Consider the following 26,050-nt stretch of genomic DNA (forward strand, 5'->3'; position numbering starts at 1 on the left):
CGTCAACATAGACAAGAATATAGGTGATTGAGTCTGTTGCAGCTCTTATAAATAGTGAAGGATCTGCCTTGGCTGAAATGAAACCATACTCAAGTAAGGCACCCATCAATTTTTCAAACCAGGACCTTGGTGCCTGTTTAAGACCATATAAGGACTTATGAAGTTTACACACATAGTCGGGTTTACTTGGATCAACAAAGCCAGGTGGTTGCTTCATGTACACAGTTTCTTTGAGATCACCATGAAGAAAAGCATTAGATACATCCAATTGCCTAACTCCCCAATTATTCTGGACTGCAATAGTAAGAATCAACCTGATGGTGGTTGACTTTGCAACAGGACTGAAAGTTTCTGAAAAATTAACTCCTGCTATTTGATGAAACCCCTTGGCAACCAGTCGAGCCTTAAACTTCTCTATATTACCATCAGATTTCTCTTTCAGCCTGAACACCCACTTATTATACACTAAATGTTGAGATGAATGAAATGGGACTAGTGTCCATGTATTGTTGTGGAGTAAAGCATTATATTCTGTTACCATTGCTTGCCTCCAATTGATATCCTTTATAGCTTGAGTGTAGCATGTAGGAACTATAACTTGAGGATTGGACTGTGATATGTAAGCTCCAATAGGATGTTTAGATGCAGTGAAGACTTTCTTTTTGGAAATTCCCATTTTTGATATTGTATTCATAGAATGCAACTAAGGAAGGTGATCATAGAATGCAACTAAGGAAGGTGAGCTTGTTTGGACCGAGTTGGTTTAGTTTGAACTTGGTGAGATGGAGTTGGCAGAAGTGGTGGTTGAGAAAGTGATGTGTCAGAAGGTGTTATATGTGTAGTGGTGACATCAGCAGAGGATGAAGACATGTCAGAGTGTAGGAAAGAAGGAACAAGAATTTTAGTAGCAGATGGAATAGAAGGAATTGATGTTGGTGTTGAATTTCGAAAAGGAAATGAATTTTCATTAAAAATGACATGTCTACTAATATAGATTCTTCCAATGGAGCGATCAAGACATTGATAGCCTTTATGATGAGGACTATAACCAATAAAAACACACTCTTTGCTTCTAGCTTGAAGCTTGTTTGTTGTATAAGGCCTTAGCCATGGAAAGTATGAGCACCCATAAACTTTGAAAAAAGAGTAATTAGGAGTCTTTTTGAAAAAAATTTGAAGTGGAGAGAGATATGATAAGGAAGGTGTAGGAGTTCTGTTAATAAGGTAAACACAAGTTTGAAATACATGAACCCAAAATTTTGGTGGAATGTTGCTTTGAGCAATGAGAGTTCTTGCCATTTCAGTGATATGACGATGTTTTCTCTCTGCTAATCCATTTTGTTATGGTGTATGAGGGCATGAATATTGAGTGGAGATATCATGATGTTGAAGAAAAGTCTTGAATACTTGACTAATGTACTCACCCCCTCCATCAGATCGAAGAGTTTTGATATGATAATTAGTTAGATTCTCAACATTGGTTTTAAATAATTGAAACACAGTAAGAAGATCAGACTTTTTAAACAAAGGAAAGATCCAAGTGAATTTAGAGAAATCATCTATAAAAGAAACATAATACATATGCCCAAGAGTAGATGGTATGGAAGAAGGACCCCATAGATCAGTATGTACAAACTCTAAAGGTTTAGTAACTTTATTCAAAGACATTGAAAAGGGAAGTCTTGCACTCTTTCCAACTTTACAAGCATTACAAAAATCAACACTAGTACATGATGGTAAAAGATGATAGTCAGTGACGATTTTCTTTAAAATGAACAAGGAGGGATGTCCAGTTTTGTGATGCCATAAAGTTGAAGATGCCTTTCCACCAGAGAAGGTAGTATGAAAAGCAGTAGATGATGACTGAAAAGCTAAAGGAAGAGATGTTTGTGAAGTATGCGTGAACTGCATAGGATAGAGACCATTCTTATGTCTCCCTTGGAAAACAATCTTTCTTGTTTTGTTGGCCTTTACATAAAAAGCAAATTGAGTAAATGTGATTGAACAGTCATTGTCACTTGTGAACTTATGAATAGAGAGTAAATTTTGTGAAATTGACGGCACATGAAGTATATTTTTAAAAGAAAAAGTGGAATGTGGTGTGTGTAATAAAGAGTTTCCTACATGAGATATAGACAGACCTTGTCCATCACCAACAATCACTTTGTCATGGCCATCATAATCATGTGAGATCATCAGATTTTACAAATCAGGAGTAAGATGATTGTTGGCACCAGTATCAGCAAGCCAGCTAGAGTCATGCCCATACACGTTTGAGTAACTAGAAGCATTAGGAGTAGAGACATTACCCTGGTCATAGTAGTTACTTTGAGCATTTTGAGAAGAGAAATCAACATCTGAATAGTTGTTGTATGCCATTCTCCTAGCAGCCATTGCTTGAAGTTTCACTGGTGGAATTCGACCTTGATACGCATAATTCATGCGATTGTAACAATCTACAGCAGTGTGATTAGTTTTTCCACAAATCTGACAACTTTGCTTTGAGGTAGAACCAAGAGAGTTGTTTTCTTTAACTTGCTCACTAGAATCAGAATTCGAGCTTGAACCTCTCATTGGATTGAAACCATTAGAACCGCGTCCAAAACTATTATTCCTTCTACCATGAGAATGATTATTTCCACGACCTCTGCCTCTGTGATAACCTCTTCCTCGATTCATTTGATTGTAATTGGAGTAGAAGGCTTGAGGAGCAGAATCAACCAAAGCTTGATGTCGTGATAGAATTGGGATTTCTTCACTGATAAGTAAACCATACAACTCATCAAAAGTCACTTCTTCAGTTCTCAACCGTATTGAAGTACCAAATGCATCATATTCAGGTGTAAGACCATTTAGAACATGCGTAACCAGATCACCATCAGTTTGTGAATTTCCAGCAGCAATTAAAGCATCAGAGAGGTGCTTAATTCTTTGTAGAAACTCATACATGGTTGAATTACCCTTTTTGGTCATTTGAAGTTGACTTTTGAGCTGATGAATATGAGAACGTGTTGTCACAGCAAATCTTTTCTCTAACAAAATCCACAGTTCTCTTGCAGTTGAACAACCAATGACATACTGCAAGATTCCTTCAGAAATAGTTGCGTTTAACCAGATTAATAAGGTTTGATCCATTTTCTACCATTGAAGATACTCAGGATTGATAGTAGTCGTATCAGCAAGAAATTGATTTGGAATTGATCTTGATCCATCAACAAAATGAAGAAGATTATTGCTTTTCAACACTGGCATGAAGAGAGATTTCCAGAGTAGAAAATTGTCTTTTGTAAGTTTAATGGGAATGAAATGATTTATGTTAACAGAAGTCATTGAAGGTGTTGTTGAATTCATTGTTTTGGTTGAAGATTGAAAGATGAATACTGATCAATTTGATTGATTCAGATTAGAATTGAAAGAGAAATGAGATAAACGAATAGAGAATAGAGTGAACAACTTGAATAATGAGAGTGATGCAGAAGGAAAACTTAGCTTGTTGAAACTTTAGTAACATTTTAATGGAGTCTCAGAATCGTCTTTTTAGCTTTTGAGCTGATGGCTCTGATACCATTACAAACTTTAGAATGAAATGATTTTATTTTCTTGTAATTCTCTACGCATTACATGTATTTATAGTATTCATACAATTGCTAAGATAATGATAAGTGTCCTACTCTATTACAACTGCATAACTAATTCTGTTATGACAACTAATTCTGTTGAGTCTGTTGAGCTGACGTGGATGCTTGATTCACTGGATTAGTAGGGTCCGTATAAAAAGAAGTTGAAGTTTGGAAGATAGAGAGAAAAGAGAGAAAAGAGAGAAAGCTTGAAACAGAGAGCAGACTTTTTAGCTGGAGTAGTGACATGAAAAACCTTTGAGGTTTGAAAAGATTAACATCGTTGATGATCAGTAAGATTACATATGTCCATGTGGATTGAACCATAGGCTTTTGTTGATTTACAATGATATTTATCTTTGGGCTGACGTGGCAGACACTAAGCGAGACTTAGCTCAAAAAATTGAGATTAAAACTCCAACCACAACCCAAGTAATACCATTTTTGTCTAACAAAAGCATTAGAATTTAGAAGTAAATATGATGAAAACTCATGAAATCAATTGTGGGCGAATGATGAAAGGCACTATTCTCAAGGCAACAAAGCTACAGAAATAGTTCAATATTGTCGACCATAAAAGTGCCTATAACAGGTAAAAAAAAAAAAAATCAGCGTCATACCCAGTTTGTGTGTTAAATAGTACTCGAAATCTTTAATGAGCTAAACTTAGGAGACTTACCTAATAACATTGTAAAGACACAATTCAGAATCTTCAATAAATGGACTGTATAATAAGATGACACATGAGATATATAAAATTATCATCATTAGCGTCATTTTTGGTGCTACAATCCACATGATCACAAAACAGATATGGCACTTGAGCGTTTATTATTACACATAATAAGCAATAATAACACATTGATCATAACCAATCAACCAGCTAACTAATGTATTCATCTCTCATTTAAAAAATTGCCCAATTGGCAAAATTTACTGCTCATAAATACATAATCCAAGAATTTCACCACACAAAACAAAATAGACACATCAATAAGTGTTCTTCTCCATATCAATGAGTGCACCAAAAGAACAAGAAAAATATTGGATTGCAACAAAGTAAAAGAGAGAACCGAGAAGATCAATTGCTTTCTTTTTTTTTTACTCCTTATATTGTAAAGCTTTTTGTTTATTAGGGTTCTGGTTTTACCCTCCTAATATCTCGCTAAAAATTTTGTGCAAAATAAGATCTAACTAGCTTGTAAGCCCGCGCATACGCACCAGCTCTTTTGAAAACATTTAGGTTTTTTTTAGAAAATTGAGACTACCGTTTTAGTCGCTAACCCGTTCTAATTTTCTAACAAATTGTTTTAAATGAAGTTTTAATTAAATTTTAAAAACCCGTTTTTTCAATTGAGAGAGAGATCATGTTTTAATAGGAGAATAATTTCTGTTTTAATTAGATATGCAAGATTTTCTCTTTTCAATAGGAGAGGAATTCCCATTTTAATAGGAGAATGATTCCCGCTTTAATTAGAAGTGTTAGAATTATATATATAAATAAAATAAAAAAAAATCTCGTTTTTCAAATAGGAGAAAAATTCCCGTTTTAATAGGAGATGACATAGGATTTTAATAGAGTTCGAAAAATACTCCTTGTGGGAGCTTTAATATTAAGACTAGTTTGTAGGCCTGTGCATACGCGCCGGTTCTTTTGAAAACATTTAGATTTTTTAAAAAAAATTGGGACTACCGTTTTAGTCACTAACCCGTTTTAATTTTCTAACAAATTGTTTTAAATGAAGTTTTAATTAAATTTTAAACCTGTTTTTTCAATTGGGAGAGAGATCCTGTTTTAATAGGAGAATAATTTCCGTTTTAATTAGATATGCTAGAATTTCACTTTTCAATAGGGGAGGAATTCCCATTTTAATAGGAGAATGATTTTCACTTTAATTAGAAGCGTTAGAATTTGTTTTAATAAAAGAGGAATTCCAGTTGTAAAAAAAAAAAAAAAATCATTTTTCAAATAGGAGAGAAATTTCCGTTTTAATAGAAGATGGCGTGGAATTTTAATAGAGCTCGAAAAATACCCCTTGTGGGAGTTTTAATATTAAGATACTAACTTGTAGGCCCGTGCATACGCACCGGCTCTTTTGAAAACATTTATATTTTTTTTAGAAAATTGGGATTACTGTTTTAGTTGCTAATCCGTTTTAATTTTCTAATAAATTGTTTTAAATTAAGTTTTAAAAACCCGTTTTTTCAATTGGGAGAGAGATTCTGTTTTAATAGGAGAATGATTCCCGCTTTAATTAAAAGTGTTAGAATTTGTTTTAATAGGAGAAGAATTCTCGTTATAATAGAAGAGAAATTCCTGTTTTTCAAATATGAGATAAATTCTCGTTTTAATAGGAGATGACGTGGAATTTTAATAGAGCTCGAAAAATACCCCTTGTGGGAGCTTTAATATTAAGACTAGAAAGTAGACCCGTGCATACACACCGACTCTTTTAAAAATTTGTTCAACAATCGTAACTATATGTAAACACTCGTTTTAATTTCTCAACAAATTATTTTAATTAAATTTTAATAGGAGAATGATTCTCACTTTAATTAAAAGTGTTAGAATTTGTTTTAATATGAGAAGAATTCTCGTTATAATAGAAGAAAAATTCTTGTTTTTCAAATAGAAGAGAAATTCTCGTTTTAATAGGAGATGACGTTAAATTTTAATAGAGTTTGAAAAATACTCCTGAAAACTTTAATATATATATATATATATATGTGTGTGTGTGTGTGTGTGTGTGTGTGTGTGTGTGTGTGTGTGTGTGTGTGTGTGCAGAGTTTATGAGAGAGCATGTCTTGGAGTAGCTTTTGCAACTGCTTTTAACATAAAGCTTACCCCTTGCCTGAAAAGGTGTGAAGGTTTTCCTGCATGTTTTACGGACAAACCAACACTTGCACTTTTCACCCGAGTGACTAATCTCAAGTTGTGAGGGAAATCCAACATTTAATTTTACCCAAGTGACAAATCTCAAGTTGAGACCAATCTAGAGGTCGATTACATTTCCTGTCTTCAACTCTAGGCATTTAGCTACCTAAAGTTATTTAAAACGAGTTACGGTTTGGATAAGTCTATGTCTACTAACACGATGGTATATTATCCGTTATCTTGATCAAGCGAGTTCTTGTCTACCCTGATAGGACTTCCAACAGTTCGTCCCATAGCCATTAACCTGTCGACTTCCCAATATTTGAAACTGAGACCTCGAAACTTAACCCCGACCAACGCAGTTGATTGCCCATGATTCTCAATGCAGAACTTTGGAGTATCTGAGGGAGTGATATTCTCATTCAGGAATATCAAGTACATGTCTAAAATAGCGGAAATACCACACGTCCCCGAGCTGCATTCAGAGCGACCTACATCATCAGCTCATACCCCTGAGCTACGAAATCGCTCCAGAACAGATCGACTCGCACATCCTCACACAGAGCGTTCTGATCCGTGACATAGCGTATATTATAGAAGCAATCAATGCTAAGGCCGTACTTACACATGCTGTCTCAGCAAATTACGAACCACTGCAACCACTCACCATCATTATAGAATTTCTACCAACACCATTCCAATACTCCTTCTCAATCTCAATCATACATTTGTGTTTGTCAATACACGTGTTGGATAGAGATCCACATTCACCACCTATAAATACCTCCCATATGAACTACGCCAGACTTGATTCTTTTCTCCCCCCAGAATCGAGAGATAGATACGTAGGCAGTTCGCTCAATAACGAACTCGGTCTTTCCCATATCCAAACCCCTTCTCTTATCTTAACTCATTTGTAAGGAACAACTAAAACGCTCCTTTACAGAGTCCATTGTGATAGTTGCAGTAGCTGAAATCCCAGATACCATGGACCCGAAGCTGACCCTTTTAAAAGGGTTAGTTAGTGTTACCCCCACTAGATGAGGCCAATTAAGATTTCCATCTAGTGAGGGGAAATCCTAATGGGCTCATCTAGTTTGGAAGGGTGGGGTAATACTAGTTAACCCCTTTTAAAATCATCTTCATTTTTGAATCTTAACATAAGGTATCCCTTCCCTAGTGGGGATATTATTACTTCTTCTCTCAAACCCCATTTTGTATTAGCTTCAGCTCTTATTTCTTCTAACTTTAGCTTCTGCATATCAACTCAAGCTACGGGGGAGTATTGCATGCTTCCAAGCCTTTCTCTACTGATTTAGCCATTGATGTAATATATAGCAGGAGTCTCACCTCTTTTGCTTGGTACAGGGAGCAATTCTAAATCCACCGTTTGATGCATTCTTACTCTCCTTTTATCTGCATAAGATTGTTTCTCCTCCTTTTCATTGCTAATGTCATGCACTCCATTTGCAGCCTGTGGAGTTTTTCTCTGTTCTTCAACTGTGGCCACAAATTTTTCCGAGTTTCCACCGTCATCCTAGGAGCAGGAGGACATTCAAACTCTGAAAGATCCATAATTTCACGGAGATAAAAAGGCTCTCCGAACCCCCCAGGGGAAATCTTTTGTTTTCTTTTCTCTATTTTTGCGGATAGAGTTTAGTACTTTACTAAAGCTGGGAATAAACTAGGTGTCTTATAAAGGAATTCGTGAAGAAATATAAAGAGTAAATCACCAAAACTTGAAGAAAAAAAAATAAGGAATTCATGACTTCAGAAATTCATGGCTGATCCCATGACTAAACTTATTGCACGAGATGCTTTTAAATCTCATGTTAGGAGTATGGGACTTCGTAGGATTTGATACTAGTTAACCCCTTTTAAAATCATCTTCATTTTTGAATCTTAACATAAGGTATCCCTTCCCTAGTGGGGATATTATTACTTCTTCTCTCAAACCCCATTTTGTATTAGTTTCAGCTCTTATTTCTTCTAACTTTAGCTTCTGCATATCAACTCAAGCTACGGGGGAGTATTGCATGCTTCCAAGCCTTTCTCTACTGATTTAGCCATTGATGTAATATATAGCAGGAGTCTCACCTCTTTTGCTTGGTACAGGGAGCAATTCTAAATCCACCGTTTGATGCATTCTTACTCTCCTTTTATCTGCATAAGATTGTTTCTCCTCCTTTTCATTGCTAATGTCATGCACTCCATTTGCAGCCTGTGGAGTTTTTCTCTGTTCTTCAATTGTGGCCACAAATTTTTCTGAGTTTCCACCGTCATCCTAGGAGCAGGAGGACATTCAAACTCTGAAAGATCCATAATTTCACGAAGATAAAAAGGCTCTCCGTACCCCCCAGGGGAAATCTTTTATTTTCTTTTCTCTATTTTTGCGGATAGAGTTTAGTAGTTTACTAAAGATGGGAATAAACTAGGTGTCTTATAAAGGAATTCGTGAAGAAATATAAAGAGAAAATCACCAAAACTTGAAGAAAAAAAATAAGGAATTCATGACTTCAGAAATTCATGGCTGATCCCATGACTAAACTTATTGCACGAGATGCTTTTAAATCTCATGTTAGGAGTATGGGACTTCGTAGGATTCGATATGTTTGGACATCTTTTATGTAATTGACATTGTTTTTGATATATTTCATTAATTCAGATTTTTTTGGAATATTCTTATAATTACACATTCTTGATTTATTTTTGTCACCGGGCTTGAATCGACCTACTCACATGGGTGATTCACCTTGGCGCTTGGAGAGCGAGCAAGATGAGACATCTATATTCTTAAGCTAAAAAGAGCTTAAAAGAATATATATATATATATATATATATATATATATATATATATATATATATATATATATATATATATATATATATATATATATAATTCTTGAATGTCGCCTTAGTTGAACTAAAATGAGACCTTATAAAACAAAGGTCGAACATAAAATTTGTCCACAATTTTATGTAGCCTGTAGTTAAGCCGAATATGAGTGTTTTTCTTTATAGGCGCTAGAGAGTGACTGGGATAAAACTCAAGTTAGGCGCTTGTTTAGCGACTAGACTAAAATTCGTATGGTGTTACAATTTAACAAATGACATACCCATTTTAATGGGATAACACCATAGCATACATAACATATTGTATGTGCTTTGCTGACCGATAGTGAGAGCAATGAATGAATCCCTTCTTCATTGTTATGTGAGCCACTTGGATAATTAAAATATTTTCCCATTGTATGCCTTTCTTAACCTAAGGTTATGTCATGAAGAGAATATTTGGTGACGCTACTTTAGTGTGCTTCCTAAGTACGACGAGATTTACCGTATTACGGGGCATTTCTAGGAAAGCGACTGAATATAATTGAAATGCCATGAATGTTTAGGGAAGACTTTTTGATATTACATCTATTTTGTAATTCATAGCGGGCCCGCAACTAAATTTTAATATGTCATGAGTACAAAACAAGGAGGGGATGTAGCACTGCTTTATACGAGGGATTAAGAATGCTGATTCCAGTGTAATCAACAATGTCTAAAGCATATACAAGATGCTTCTGGGTGATGCGTTTTTATTTGTTGGGTGAAAACTTAATAATATCGCTCCTGTTGCTCTTTGTTTTTCTCGTGAGGTCACACACCTTATTCTCTGTATGCAAAGATGAATAAAAGAGTTTGAGATTTGCCCTATGTGGGTGAGTGGGAGATGTAAGTGGGTTGGACCACTTAGGTCCGCCCACATTGATCAAGGATCCATCCTTAGTATAAGCTACTCCCTGGATCGTAGGATCGTAGTTCTACTGGATAGAATAGAATCTATCCAGAATCTCTTGTTACGCAAGAGTCAGGTTAGCTGTTTGCTTGGTTGGTTTTATATACCTTACGTAGATATTAAAAACACAAGAGGTAGAAGAAAAAAAAAGACTATTCTTTTCTCAATTCACAGTGAAGTGGGGCTTAAGGTGTGGATACAAAGGGGATTGATTCTAGTAACAATCCTTCTCTTGAGACAAGGCTAGCTAGTAACAACTCTCAAAGGTTATCATTCTTTGACTTCGGGTTTCTTTCGCTGGATAAGAGGTATGTTCTATAACTCGAATAGCATGTTAATGTAATACTTACATTTTCTCTATTTTTGCGGATAGAGTTTAGTAGTTTACTAAAGCTGGGAATAAACTAGGTGTCTTATAAAGGAATTCGTGAAGAAATATAAAGAGCAAATCACCAAAACTTGAAGAAAAAAAAATAAGGAATTTGTGACTTCAGAAATTTTTATCTCAGTACCTAGATTTGAGAGGTGCATGCTTTGAGATTTCTGTGTTTAGTTGGAAATCTGTTTTCGGCTAAGTTGCATTGACACAGATACGAAGTGTCTGACACGGCAAAACATCAAATATAGAGGTAAATCACACATAAAATGTGTTTGATATGTGTCTAACACAGATTGTTGACTCGAGTTGCCATATGGCTCTTACAATTTGACCATTTTTTTATTTTTTTATGTTTTTTTCTTTCTTTCTATAGTATAACCATTTCTCCTCTCTTTCTCTAGTGACTGTCTCTCTCTTGTCGTTGTACTTTGAGGTGATAAAAGGGCCAGGCTGGGCTAGCCCAGCCCTCAAACCATTAAAGCCCTCATGATTGAGGGACGGGTCAGCCCGCCCCTATTTTGTATTGAGGGTCGGGTCGAGTAGGGTAAAACATGAAAACTCAAGTCCTTAACCCGCCCCTCGACTCTCATTTTTTAGGGCCAAATGAAGGTCGGGTAGGGCCCGGTCTAATTATACTTCACTAATTTACTTTTTTTTTTTTTTTTTTTTTTTTTTTTTTTTTTTTTTTTAATCATACTTTGATTATGTATATTAATTTGAACTAAGTATACAAAAGTAATTCTTATGCTTTTAGAAGAAAAAAAAAAGATAGAGATGGTGGAATAGATGATACTCTTAAAACATCTATATTTTTCATACTTAACTATGTTGTTAGGTTAGGTTTGTTTTTATGTATGACTTATATACCTATCATTCAATCAATTACAAAATACACATATATTATATTATGTTACGTTCTAATTTATCCCCTATTGAAAACTAATTTAGTGATTTTTTTTTATACAACTTACATAATTAGAGTATAATACATAAATATAATGTAAAATAACAAGAAAATGTATGAGGGCTAAGTGAGGGCCGGTGATGGCTTAATGAGGGCCAGGCTCATACTTCAGAACCTATGCCCTAACCCGCTCCTTATAAGTATGAGGGTTGGGCCGGGCTAGCCCGCCCCTTAAATCTGTGAGGGCCAACTTTTGAGCGCTTGAACATGCAATTTCAAGGCCCGGGTTGGAGGCGGGGTGAGGGCATGAGGGCCAAATTATCACCCCTAGTACTTCCATTTTCAAAATAATCACATTAACAGGACAGTTGCAGACTTAAGGATAAGAAACCTTTCCGATAAACAATTTCTAAAGTTATCTAAAGCTGAGACAAGGACTACTTTGGTGGAGATTAAAGGCTTTAAGAGGAAACCATAGAGTCATAGACAAACATATGTTATCTACTATACCCATCTACATTTCTTTCATAGCTATAACCTAGCTTTACACAGAAACAAGCTCTTTCTCTATGGGGATGAGTGCAACATTATTACAAAACTCTATATCTACGGTTTATCTTTACTTGATCCCCACCGACAGTACGTATCAGAGGGACTATGTATAGGTGTCACAGCCCGAATTTTTAAACAATTACAAAGTGAATATTTGAAATATAAATATTTCAAACATCGCTATGTTCAATTGTCTAGAAACCCAGGCCATGACGGGGTGGATACAACACACGCCAAAACCGAAAATACCACATCATAAAGAATCAACTTAACAACAATAATCTCCAAACTTTCTCAACCATCACTTTATTAAAGACTATCTTCCATCCCAAAAATCATCAATATAACATTCTAAGAATAATAGGTCTTCAACATCGCATTCTCATGTCATATGAATAGGAAACTACGTTATTACATACTTCCAAAAGATCAGACCTAATAAAATAAACTCCTAGATTGCTCAAGAAATAAATCCAAATCAAACGCCGCGGTTCCACTGCCTTCCACCTATGTTCCTAAGAACACACCCACGTTGCCAAAACAAAGCAAACATGGGTCGACAAAATGGAATTTGCTGGTATGAGTAGACTAACCACATATAAACATTTCCAATCTTTATTTATCCAACTAACACTTTAAATATATCATAATATAATCATTCTCAGCTTGGAAGACAGGTAGTTCCGTCATTTCAACCGCATAGTTTCTTCCCAAACAAGACTCCCATCTTATTAACTCGTTATAATAATTAAGTAATTGAATTAAAACTTACCGATATCCACTGCTATATAAGGGTAGGACTGCGTCCCTGCACAAAATATTATTAAGTCCTACCCTCCTGCAAAAGAAAGTTAGAAATTTTATATAACATATGTAGATAGCCTATAGGTATTCAAATGCAAGTCCAAGCACACCCGCACAATCAATGAATATAACTAACCCTCAAGGCGAATACCTTAGTTCCTCTCTAGGGCAGTCAAAACAATCTGGTCATTCATGACACATTCAAAGAATACTTGGGTAATTCATGGAACATTCAATGAATACCCATATATAATGCTAACGGACCATTTATGGCACATTCAATAAATGCCCACCTATCACATGACATCTTCAGTCATAAGACTCCTTTCCAAAACTTGAGACGTGGACAGATCTAAAAGGGTGCGGTAAATTGTTGAGAACACTATTGAACTTTATTGTATATATTATTCCAGATAAAGGAGGAGTATCTTGTTCCTTGTATTATTATTTACGCGTTATTAATATACCGATGTCTAAGTGTCATAACGTCATATATAAAAACTGAAATATCACATAGTAGTTAATACACGTACACACGTATATATAAAGGTCTTAGCCTAAAGCCAAGCATGTTAATAGCCCTAGACCTATCCTAATAGCCCAAATCATAATCTGAGTTAAAATGTCAAATTGTGTCAACTGGTCAAAGTCAACCCTGGTTAACAATCAAAGTCAACCTGCCAAAAGTCAACAGCAGTCAACTAGCCAGGTCAATAACAGTCCCCAAATTCCTCTAACCCAAAAGCCCAAAGTCTAAAACTAAAATCCAAATATGAAATTTCAAAAATTAAACACCCAAGCCCACATTTTTTAGTTCGGCCCAAGCCCAACAAAAAAAACCGGCACTGTTCACCTTCTTCTCCTTCCTCCTCACAGCGCCTCCACCACTACAACAGCCACCACCGCCACAACCACCATCCTATCTCCACTATGAACCCCACGGTTCTACTCCCCTTCAAAAACCCAATCTACCGATACCCAAAAATCGTGATTTTCTCTTTTTGAAAATTTGCGTTTTTGTCTGCCATTGATGCTCCTATCAACATTCACAGCACTCAAACACAATTCAACCCACACCTAAACCACTCGGTTTCAATTCCCAATCACAACCCAACCCTATTGTGCCATCTACTTGATTTCCCCACTCACAAAAACATCCGACGCCCATTAAAGCTCTTTCAGAGCTTCAATAGTATCGCTCGGCACCACAGAGCAGTGTCCACTCAACACAAAACCCTCAACACCTTACCCAAAATCTACCATGTTCAATTCATAACAATTAATAGGATTCAAATGAAAATAAAAGCAGTTGATTGTTCAATTTACAATGTCGACAAATATGTTCATACCAAAGTTCAGCAGTATGTAAACTAAACAGAACAAACAGAAAAATAATGAGGGAATAAGTTTCGTAAACTATGAGTTCAGTGAAAAGATAAAACTATCTACTCACCCGTGATTAGCTCCGATTTTTAGCTAGCTATCCGTAGATTTTCAGAAAACTTCCTTTTCCTCTCTCAGTAAAATTCTCCCTTTTTCTGTGTAAAACTCTCTGTGTTTTTCCCCACTCTCCGTGCAAACTCCTTTTTTGTTTTAAAACCCCGCAAAAAACAAGGAAGGAGGGTTTATCTTTTAACCTACGGGGTTTCCTATCCTTAATTAACAAAAGTTTATCCTATTTCTTTTTGTTTTACCTATTATTATTATTATTATTATGCTAATAAGGAAAAGTAAAAGAAAAACACGGGGTGTTATAATAGGTGTCATGGAAAAGTAAAGACAACAGCAGAGAAAGCGAATTGTGTTGAGTAAATGGAAGAAGACTTAAGTTCCATAAGTATATAAGATAGATATCTATGTAATAGAGAAAAAATAGTTTTTGGATATAGTCTGAACTATTTTGTGAAAACCATCAATCACCCTGCGGAGATTGAATAGGATAAATTGTTTGTTACAATTAAGATCGACTAACCACTCCACTGCATGTTTTTTACTTACAAGATCTAAACGACTAGGAAAGAAAAGAAGGCAAAAGGTAACACACATAGAAGGATGTAAGATGTGATATACATAAGTTGAAGAGGAAAATGATTTTTCAAATCCCAAAATGTCATAGCTTTTTATATACAAACTAAATTAGGACAAAGTTGGTAAGCTTTGTAAAACAACCTCTAAGATCTTCCAAATTTGTTCAACGATATAACAATATGTTCTAGAAAAGTGGAAAAGAAATATGTTATCCTTCCTCGTGTCAAAATTCGAGGCTGCCTATTGTGCAGGTTGTTAAGAATACACAAATGAATTAACCATATGTGTATAACCCGAGTATATTTGCAATAGAATTTTGATTTGTTTCTTTTTATATGTTGCTTGTGTCATGAGAATTTTGTATATCCATGATATTCTCAACTTCTTATTTAGTAGGTTCATCTACAACATCGATATGGTGGTGCCCCTCATTGTCACGTTCCTCTCTGGGTCGGCCTGGTCTGAAGCTAGTTAAGTGGATAAGATGGCTGCGCTCCAGCTCACTGGTCTGCCGGCCAAGTTTCATGTTATTAACAATGAACAGAATGACGAAGGTCTTAAAATGCTTTCAGATCTTAACCAGTTTACTTTGTCCTTGGCCCCACAATCTGAGGGAGTTTCAACTTACTATTACACTTAAACTTTTTGTTAAAGATTGACTCTTTTCTTATCCCCACGATCATTCTGTCTTGTGTCAAGAGTAGAGAGTTCTTAAAGAAATTGTAGCTTCTATAGTAGAAAAAAATAATGAAACTTTAGTCACTTTAGCTTGAAGAATGCGAGAAGAGATAAAATACCTCATACAACTAGCACTAACTTAAAATGCTTTGCAGAAACTCTTGAGACCATTTGAAAAACCATTTTATTTTATGTTTAATTCAGCCCGCTCTTTTTCTGAGTATGTTGTTTCTACCTGTTTTAGTCCCAAAGACTTGGGGGAGTTGGGGCCAAAGTGCTTGAAAAGGTCCTGACCGAAAATCAAAAGCCTTTTCCATCTATAATTTTGAGAGTCCGTTTTCATATCTGATTCTTTCATCTTCTTCTAGCCGAACCATCTCAGCAATCTGATCTCTTAATGGAATTGAAGAGTATGGAGGATTCAAATCATCATAAGAATGATAGAAGAGAAGTTTATTGGTTAGACCTTCCCGATGGTGTTCGACCCCAACGACTATAAAGCACGCGTCTCTACAGCCTTTCATTAAAAAGACCTTACAATTTTCCAGTTCCATAATAGATTTTGTGTTGGTTCTAGCCATGGATGGCTTGCAACTGTTTTAGAGAGTTATGAAGTTTGCCTATTGAATCCCTTCTTGCCTCCTCCAAGTAATGAGATCCATCTTCCTCCCTTGACAGCTTTTGCCAAAGTTTCTGTGATTGGTGAAAGTATCCAGCATCTTGGTTACATTCGCAAGATACTTCTTTCTCAGAACCTAATTTTGTAGCTATGGCAATTCATAACGAGCTAAACAGGTTAACTCTCGTCTGCGACGTATTATAGATGTCATAAATTACAAAGATAAGTTTTATGCCATCCGCTCGGGTGGGGTGGTTTTTGTTCTTGATGCCAATGATGTCATTTGTTGCACCCGATGTTCTTGTGGGGAAGAACTATCTCGTGGAATCATCTGGGGAGCTGTTGCAAGTTTTCAGAGACATAGATTATATGGAAGAAGGCTCTAGAGATGATTTCTACTTCACCGCCGGATTTGATGTTTATAAGCTGAAAGGATCTGAGTGGATTGAGGTGAAGAGCTTAGGCGAGCGCTCGCTACCGGTTTCTGATATGCCTGGATGCAGGCCGGATAGTATCTACTTCACAGACGATAACAGTGAAAATTATTTGGTAGAAGGATATGGACCTTGTGATATTGGAGTCTTTAACTTAGAAGACAAGAGCATTGAACCACTTTATCCAATGGAGTCCAAGACTCTCGTTCGTACCCCTATCTTTATTCCGCCAACAATGCGGTAATGTTGCAATTAAATCATTTTTTTCTTCTTCAGTAGTCCTTAGCTACCAGGAGTTAGCTATTGATATTGTTCCCATGGATGCTTATGATTTGTTTAACTTAATCGCTGTGTGAGTTAGTCAGAAAGGGCACACTGTAACTTAATGTTCTTTTCTTGTAACTTATTGGTTTCATAGCCCCGTTTTTCAAACTACAAATCTTAGGGTGATCCACTTTATTGTCTCTAAAGTAACTCTTTGTAATTTTAGTATTGGATCTTAGATTATGAAATTGTTTTTAGAGTTGTTTTTTTTTTTGAATTATTCTTACAGGGATAATTTGTTATCTTTAAGTAAAATAGTGTTCAATGTTTTGAAACCATAATTTGATTACCATTAGTGTTCACTGCAAAACATTTTCCCTGTTTGAGTGATGATAATTAGGATAATGTCCCATGCTAGCAGCGTAAAACTATCCAAACTGTTGAGGAACAAGTTTGTGAACAATTTCTGGTCGAAACATGTACTTGTCTCTCCTCTGACATCATTTCAATAAACACTGGCAATGAAGTGAAACCATTATTGCACCAAAATTGGCAAAGATGAAATTCTAAAATGTTTTTGTATGTCTTTCTAGCTTATGGTAAGAATGAAAATTTTATTAGTGAAAAAAGATGACCCGATTACAACCAAGTGACTGGGTCTATAGGCATTTGCATGGATACTAAAACATCCCTACTAGGTCAAACATGTCAAACGGTGAAGAAGAGGCTGATATAACAGCGAACGAACGAAGAAGTAATCAGCTAGGATGGTTTGCATTGAAGTGTTGTATGGTTTGACTGGCAACTCGAGAATGATCAGGTGTAGGGCCTGAACCATGAAGGCCTGAGTTACAATTAGAATTATGACTACCGCCTCTAGTTCGACTAATGCCATAACTTTCCCCTTGTCCTCGTTCAAGACCATTCTACCAACCATTCCGTCCATGACTGCCAGACGACTGATCTACTAGAGATGTTTACGGGTTTTATTAATGAGTGGGGTGATGAAGATGTTCAAGGCGACTCCCTTGAGCCTGAGGAGAAAAGCACCAAGATAAGTAAAGGTGGGTGGAATGACTCGACTAGTCATAGACGTGACATAAGCTCCTTATTCAGCACCTAAACCAGCAAGAGTGTGCAGGAAAAAGTGTCTGAAATTGGTTGTCTGATTGCGGCAAGTGAATCTGCCAGGTCCTTTTTTTTTTTTTTTTTTTTTTTTGGTAAGCGAGGTTTTTAGAGAGGTCCCCTACACCTTTTCATAAATAGGAAAAGCTTGTTACAACCGTACATATTGTTTACCACTAGCATCTTCATAAATTATTTTTTTTACATCCTCAGAAAAAGAGCTTGGCACTAAATCTATATAACTAACAACAGGAATATTGTTTGCTAAAGCGTTTGCTAATCTATTAGTTTCCCTGTAAACATGAGTTATCTTGAAGTGTTCTAGCTGTCCCTTGAGAGTTTGGATCATCTGTATCATCTTTTCTCCTACCCAAGGATACTTGCTGGTCTTGTTCAACAACGAGATTACATTTGTTGAATCAGTTTGTACCTTGATTTTTTTAATACCCTTTCTCCCTGCCATCCCCATACCTCTCTCTACTGCCTGTAGTTCTATCAGTGCTATGTTCTGTATATCTGAGTTTCCATGACTTGCAGCTATTACTCTTCTTTGGTCATCACGAAGCGCTGTTGCCCATCCTTCTTCACACCTTTTCAGTGCCATCGGTGTTTAAGTTGCATATCCCTTTGTGCGCTTTCACCCATCTGCGGTATTCTCGTTTCCTCTGTTTTGTTCCAATCAGATATTCCACTTCTCCATAAAGTTAAGCGGACTCGGTCTGTCTCCATATTGATATTCATTCCCATTAATCTCGTTCTAGCATCTCTCCACACTTCATCAATCACCTGATGCGCGTCAGCATGCTTGTTGTTAAAAATGTGATCATTTCGTGTCTTCCAGATCATATACATGTACGCATTCCACACAAGCCTATTCCCATCTTTTTCAAATCCTTTACTTCGTGTCACCATTTCAATCCATTGAATTTCTTCTTGCCATGTGATGTCCATTACTCGAACAAAACCCATTCTCTGTAATAGTGCACTCCACACAGAGTGTGCGAACGTGCAGTTATGAAAGTGATGTACCTCTGTTTCTATACCTTGCCAGCATAGCACACAGGTATCTGTTGGTACTTTCTTCCATTCCTTGAGCTTCTGCAAGGTCTTGAGCCCTCCCCTCCTCTCATAGCCATCCAGCTAATGAATGAGTGGCGAGGGATTCTGTTAGAAAACCAGACCAACTTACCCCCATTGAACTATTTGTTTTACACTCCTCAAGTTATCATATGTCTCTTTTGTACAGTACTCACCATGTGTTGATGTAGTCCATATAACTCTATCTTCCTGGCCCATGATCTCTACTTGATCAATTTCCCCGAGAAACTCAGAAAGGTGAATTTGTATGTGCTGAGGGATACTCCATCTTCCTTCCTCAATGAAATCGGATACCTTATTATTCACATGACATGTACTACTGTATAACAAGGCTTGAGGAGACTTTGCTCGCAGAATTCCAGTAGGGTACCAAGGTTCATTCCAGAAATTTGTCTTATTCCCATTGGCAATATGGTGTCTCACTATGTTTGCTGCCTTTTTCCTTTCCTTGAGTATGTGTCTCCAACTCCACGTGCAGTCTTGTGGAACCTTCATCATCCAGAAGTCTCTCCCTTTGATCAAGTTCTTATGTACCCAAGTAACCCACAAGTTGTCAGCCCTTGTTACAATCCTCCATATATGTTTCATAGTAGCCACTTGATTCACTATTGACAAATTCCTAAAGCCCAATCCTCCCTCTTCATAAGGATGACACAGATCATCCCACCCAATGAGTGCGTGGGACTGCGCACAATCCGGCCTGACCATAAAAAATTCCTGCACAATCTATTGATATCATCATAAGTCTTCTGAGGTATAGTGAATGAGGTCAACCAATACACGCTCAAATTGTTTAACACAGCTTTTATTAACTTCAGCCTTCCTGCAAACGAGAGTAACTCCCCCTTCCAGCTCTGTATTCTCTTAGAAACTTTATTAATTAACGAACAACAATTAGTCGATCTTAACCTTGTAGTAATCAAAGGCAAACCCAAGTACTTTACAGGCAACACTCCTATTTCAAATTGTAAAATTTGCTCAATCTCCATGCTTGTAGCATCATCCACTCTTGCAAAGAAAATGTTGCTCTTCTGTAGGTTAACTTCTAGCCTTGATGTATTCTTAAAAACTTGCAAATTCTCCTTGAGTTTGACAGCAGATTGTACATCACCATGCATAAAGGCCATCAGATCATCTGCAAAAGACAAGTGAGTAATCACAGGATCTACACACTTGTAATGTAGTTTGTACTGTCCACTTCTGACACTATGCAGCATGATATTAGAAAATAAGTCCATGACAAGAACAAATAGATAAGGTGATATGGGGTCACCCTGTCGAATCCCTCTACTTCCTCTGAAGTATCCATAGGATGAGCCATTAATCATTATAGAGTAAGATGTTGTTTCCACACAAGATTTCACCCAAGCAATGAATCTCTCTGGTATACCCACTCTTCTCATTGCAAAGATTATGGCTTCCCATCTCACAGAGTCATAAGTTTTTTTCAAGTCCACTTTTACAGCACATCTAGGTGGATGATGATCTCGATGATAATTAAACATAATTTCATGAGAAAGCAAAATATTATCCTGTATACTCCTACCAGTTATAAAAGCTAATTGGTTAGGATTTATCACTTTAGGCATCAAGTCTTTCATTCTTTTTGTCATGACTTTTGTTATGCATTTGTACCCCACAACATGCAGTAGGCCTATAGTCCCCAAGTGATGTAGGGACTTGCACTTTTGGTATAAGTGTAATACATGTTAAATTTACCTCATTCAGCATTTGATTGGAGTGAAAGAAATTCTTAGCTGCTTTTATGAAATCATCTCCAATGGTTCTCCAAGTGCACTTGTAGAAGAATAAAGAGAAGCCATCACTCCCCGGAGCTTTGTCATTACCAATTTCAGCCAAGGCTTCTATGATCTCATCCCTAGTAACCTCTTTCTGCAATCTCTTATAATCAACTGTGTCAATCTGCTGGCATGACTCTATCTCTTGGTACCCTGAGAAGTTAACTTCTTGCATGTTTCTTGGGATGTATAGAGCTTTATAAAATGCCACACATTCATCACCAATGTCATTAATATCTTGAATGACATTCCCAGTACCATCTTTTATACATGAGATCTTGTTTAATACTCTTCGGGCTTGCATAGATTTGAAGAAATATTTGGTATTATTGTCTCCTGATCCTATCTCTTGATCTCGTGATTTTTGTCTAAACATGTCTTCCTCTTATGTAACTGTTGTAACATGTACTTGGATAGCTTCTCTCTCTTTCCTGATGAGTACTCGATCCAGAGGCTGTACTTGTAGTTCAGTTTGTATCACATCCATAGCTTGCTTTGTTTCTTTGACTCTATTAACCACATCCCCTACTCTTCTTCTATTCCACTGTATGAGTGCTGCCTTGGTTATCTTTATTTTTTTCATGAATACAAACATCGGGTTCTCCACAACTTCACTCCTCCAAGCTTCTTCAACTGTACTCATAAACTCTCTTTCTCGATACCAAAAATTGAAGAACTTGAATGCTCTCTGTTTTTTATTTCTCATACTAATCGGTTTTACCACTACGGCAGAATGGTCAGAGACAGCTCCTGGATTAAGAAATTCAGCCTCATGATCCCCATATTCCCCTATCCATTTCGCATTTGCCATCACCCTATCAAGTTTACAACTTATTCTTTCATCTTGCTTATTACTCCAAGTGAATAGGTTACCTTTGAACTTGATGTCCACTAGCCCAGCCGCATTAACACAATCTAGCAGGTCTGCGAAATGAGAACTTCTCACTTCAACTCCCCCTACATACCTTCTCTTGAGCATTTAAGATTGAGTTGAAATCACCCAATACTATCCATGGCTTCTGTATAATGCATGACAGCTCTACCATGCTCCTCCATAGATGCCTTCTAGTATTCAAGTCTGTACTCCCATACACAACAGAAACTATGATCTCCTCACCTGCAATTGTAGCCACTTCCATAGTAATGTGCTGTGAGTCCTTTTGTAATAACGTTGCCTCACAATCTCTAGGGTTCCAGCAGAACCATATATTACCCAATTCATCTCCATTTGTATTTCCCTCCATTTTCCATCCTATGAAAGTTTTGTTAAAAACTTTGTCTTGATTCTTCTTTTTCACTCTCGTTTCTACCAGCCCCATTACACTTATCTCAAATTTTCTAACCATTTCCCTGACTTCAACTTGCTTAAAAGCTTTGTTGAATCCCCTTACATTCCAACAAGAGAAACTTATTATTTCAGAGGTTTAGAAAGTTTCAAAGGGCTTTTCAATGCCCCTTCTTTACCGAGAATTCTCTGTGATGTTCTTGTTGCTTGCTTTGTAACTTGGCTTCCTATCTACATCATATTTTTGTCTGTTTCAATACTAACCTTGAGTATGCTCTCCCCATACTTTACCATCTGATTCTCTGCCAGTTTCTCTTTGACCATACTGCCCAACCCTTTCTCTGATTTTTTTCCCTCTCTGTACTTATCATTCACCCCTTGCTTTGTAGTGTCCTCAATACCCTCTTCATCATTTCTTACCACTTGCATCTCCCCTTGTTTCGCCTGCATTTGTTTTTCCCCACACTCATTGCCTTCATCTATTGCTTCAATCCCTTTCTGTCTCAGTATTTTCTCATTCTCTTCCTCTTTAGTCTCTTCTCCACCAGCACTCTGCTCATCTCTTGTTTCAGGTGTTCTTGAGCACCCTTCTCCTTGTATCATGCGGCTTTTGCATCTATGTTTTTTGCTCGGCGTCATCCACTCGTTCTCAACATCATGAATTTCCTGAACTTCATTGTCCGCTACCATCTTGCCTTTAAGCTTTTGATCTTTTTTCGTCTCACCTTTTGACTCTAAGTCCCCCTCTTTGGCTTGAGGTTTTTGCAACCAAACTTGATCAGCACTATTTCTCTCCCCCTTGCTCTTCTTAGGGCAGCTTTGGTCAGAGTGTCCGAAGACCGCACAACTTGTACACCTCATAGGCTTCCAGTTGTATTCGAAAGTCACTTTATACACTCTTCTTTGATCCAAGATCACAGGTATATCATCTGGGTACTTGTAGCTTGTGTTAATTTTCACGCATAATCTAGCATAGGAAGTTAGAGACATGTTTTGTGTTAATCGATCGGTGAACATTGGAACTCCAATAGCACTCCCGACTTGGCTAAAGCCTTGCTTGTTCCACATTTCCATATATTGTGTTAATTTGCCAGGTCCTTGATCTTTGAAAATATAAAATAGAGAGGCTGCCTTTCTTGATTGACTGTAGTTGCAGTCGTAATTGAGGAATTTGAGCATGGATATGAGAAGAAATGGTGAGCTCGAGATGTGGTCAGACCAAGGAATTGAGAGAGAATGGGTTCAATAAGAGGGGTATTCAGCCAGGTGTGCTCGAGATTAATCTAGACTTCACTAGATGTGGTCAGACCAAGGAATTGGGAGAGAATGGGTTCAGTAAGAGTGGCATTCAACTAGGTGTTCTCGAGATTAATCTAGACTTCACGAGATGTGGTCAGACCAAGGATGAGAGAGAATGGGTTCAATAGAGTGGCATTCAGCCAACTAACAACCATATGATATATTTGTGACCAAGTAATAAAATTTGGATTAAGAGCAGGCGAACCCTTCTCTTGTAGTTGAAACTCTGGTGGAGGAGGAAGACATCTATTTTGTAAACTTATAAAGATATTGGCTTTTCAAAACAAGGATGAGTTGGCCTTTCAAAATTAGGTAGTTAGTACGATTCCGTCATAAGGAAATTAGAGGGCAAAGCTTTACAATAACAACAATTTGAGGGAAGTGAAAGTGATGATGAAGAGAGTACCGACATTGATGAAGAAGATGATGAGATTACTGTGGTGTTACTTGATGCCATTACAAGCTGATAACAAGTAACAAAGGTTGAAGGAATGTGTGAGAATCTTAAGACACCTTAGCACTAGACTGATCTTAAGAACAACTAAATTGCACTTAGAAAGAAAAGAAATACTAGATTTTTCTGAGAGATTATATAATAGCCTTTGAAAGTTTTGATACCATGAGAATTTTTGGTATTCCCTACAGTGATTTTAATGTAGATTGAAGTGGCGGAAGCAACACTTAATCAAAATCTACACTTTATAGAATCCTAAAAGTCTCACCTTTTATTGAATCTCACTTAATAATTCATAAACGCAAAACACAACTCCCTCAAAACCTAAATACAAGCCCTTATTTATACTAATCCTAAAGACAATAGACCAATAGTAACACGCCATGTGGACAACAACTAAAATAGAATAACTAAACTAGTGGGCTCACGGCCATGGGCTTGACCACCGAACCTTGAAAGAAACAAACTCATGTTCTACATCATTCTCCCCAGTTTGAAAATAACTCGTCTCGAGTTTGTATACGCAATTGACTGATAAAATTCACTGTAGCTGATGCCCATCACTCTTCCCCAGTTTGAAAATTACTCACAAGAAGAAGAATGCACCATAATGTCTCCAATTGTAACTTTAGATGCACATAACTAAGGAGCTTTGTATACTGTATCAAAACCCTCCTAAACCGGATCAACATACTTAACAAAACTAAACTCATTTTCATACTTATCAAAGATTGGTGGAGCGCCAAATAGGGGAGCTTCAACACCTGCTGGCAGCCGAGCGACACCATCATTGAGGGGTACACCCTCACGTTCCTCATTGAGGATCCCTGTTGGTGTTATCTTTTCTACCAACTCTGTTCTCTCTATCATTTTCTGGATCTGTAGCCGTCATAAGAGAGATTGAACCGTCAACCTGAGACGCATCATCAGTACTAGTCACCGAACCATTATTCTGTGGTGGTGGAGGTGGTTGTTGCACCTCTCTTTATACTGGAAACCTTGTTTCGATCAGGTTTTGGAAAATATGTGTTATGTTTTTCATGTTTTCTTCTAAACGAGATATGCGAGTATCCATGGATGGAGGATGACTTCGAGTTGCTCTGGTATTCACCCTACTAACAAAAAAAAAAATTGACTTTTCAATAAAAAAAATTTGCCGTGAACAATAATCTAGGTGAGCAGTACCTGATGAACAGTGTTTTCAGTGAATAGTATCGTGAATAGTAATGTAGATTGAAGTGGCGGAAGCAACACTTAATCAAAATCTACACTTTATAGAATCCTAAAAGTCTCACCTTTTATTGAATCTCACTCAATAATTCATAAACGCAAAACACAACTCCCTTAAACCTAAATACAAGCCCTTATTTATACTAATCCTAAAAACAATAGACCAATAGTAACACGCCACGTGGACAATAACTAAAATAGAATAACTAAACTAGTGGGCTCATGGCCATGGGCTTGACCACCGAACCTTGAAAGAAACGAACTCATGTTCTACATCAGATTTAGTCATCCTTATTAGGGCAGGGAATCGGGTTGGGTAGACTTGAATTTGAACCGGAACCCGATGAATTCGGGTCGGGTTTGGGTATATTTTCCTATTCTTTTTTGCATTTGGGTTGGATACGGGTTCGGATAAGGGTTTTGGGTCAATTTTCAAATTTTTAGTGTTATCCGATCAGATATCCGCTTCGGATTTGGATAGAAATATTTGAAAATTTGGATTCAGATACTATCAAAAAATTCGGATACGGATTCGGATATAGCCATATCTGACCGGAACTCGACCCGTTCCCTACCCTACTCCTTATATTTTCGAAATTGCTGTAGTACACCACTCTATCTTCTCAGGGCATTATGTGATATGTACATTGAAAAAGGGGAGTATCAAAGGAAGTAATTCAAAGATTGAAAACTAGTATGTGGGATTAGAACTGAAGTATTCATCTATATTTAGCACTAGTTATTAGTTCTATCAGTATCTCCAGGCCAGGGGTCTCGTCGGGGGAATTTGGTTGCCAATAATTTCTTAAATGGTGATGATCA

The 26,050-nt window shown here is 36.9% G+C and overlaps 1 protein-coding gene across 1 annotated transcript; it reads right to left on the reverse strand.

Moving 5' to 3' along the window:
• Positions 1 to 2,202: 2,202 nt before the first annotated feature.
• LOC147482065 (uncharacterized) lies at positions 2,203 to 3,135 on the reverse strand. Its single transcript, XM_086579179.1, has one exon. The coding sequence runs from the start codon at positions 3,133 to 3,135 to the stop codon at positions 2,203 to 2,205; it is 933 nt and encodes a 310-aa protein (XP_086435305.1).
• Between the last annotated feature and the right edge of the window lie 22,915 nt (positions 3,136 to 26,050).

Source organism: Coptis chinensis, chromosome 8, assembly GCF_015680905.1.
Source record: "Coptis chinensis isolate HL-2020 chromosome 8, ASM1568090v1, whole genome shotgun sequence".
NCBI lineage: Eukaryota > Viridiplantae > Streptophyta > Magnoliopsida > Ranunculales > Ranunculaceae > Coptis > Coptis chinensis.

Bases quoted from the DNA above. Each gene is read 5' to 3' on its own strand.
- LOC147482065 (XM_086579179.1), bottom strand. From the start codon at position 3,135: ATGGATCAAACCTTATTAATCTGGTTAAACGCAACTATTTCTGAAGGA.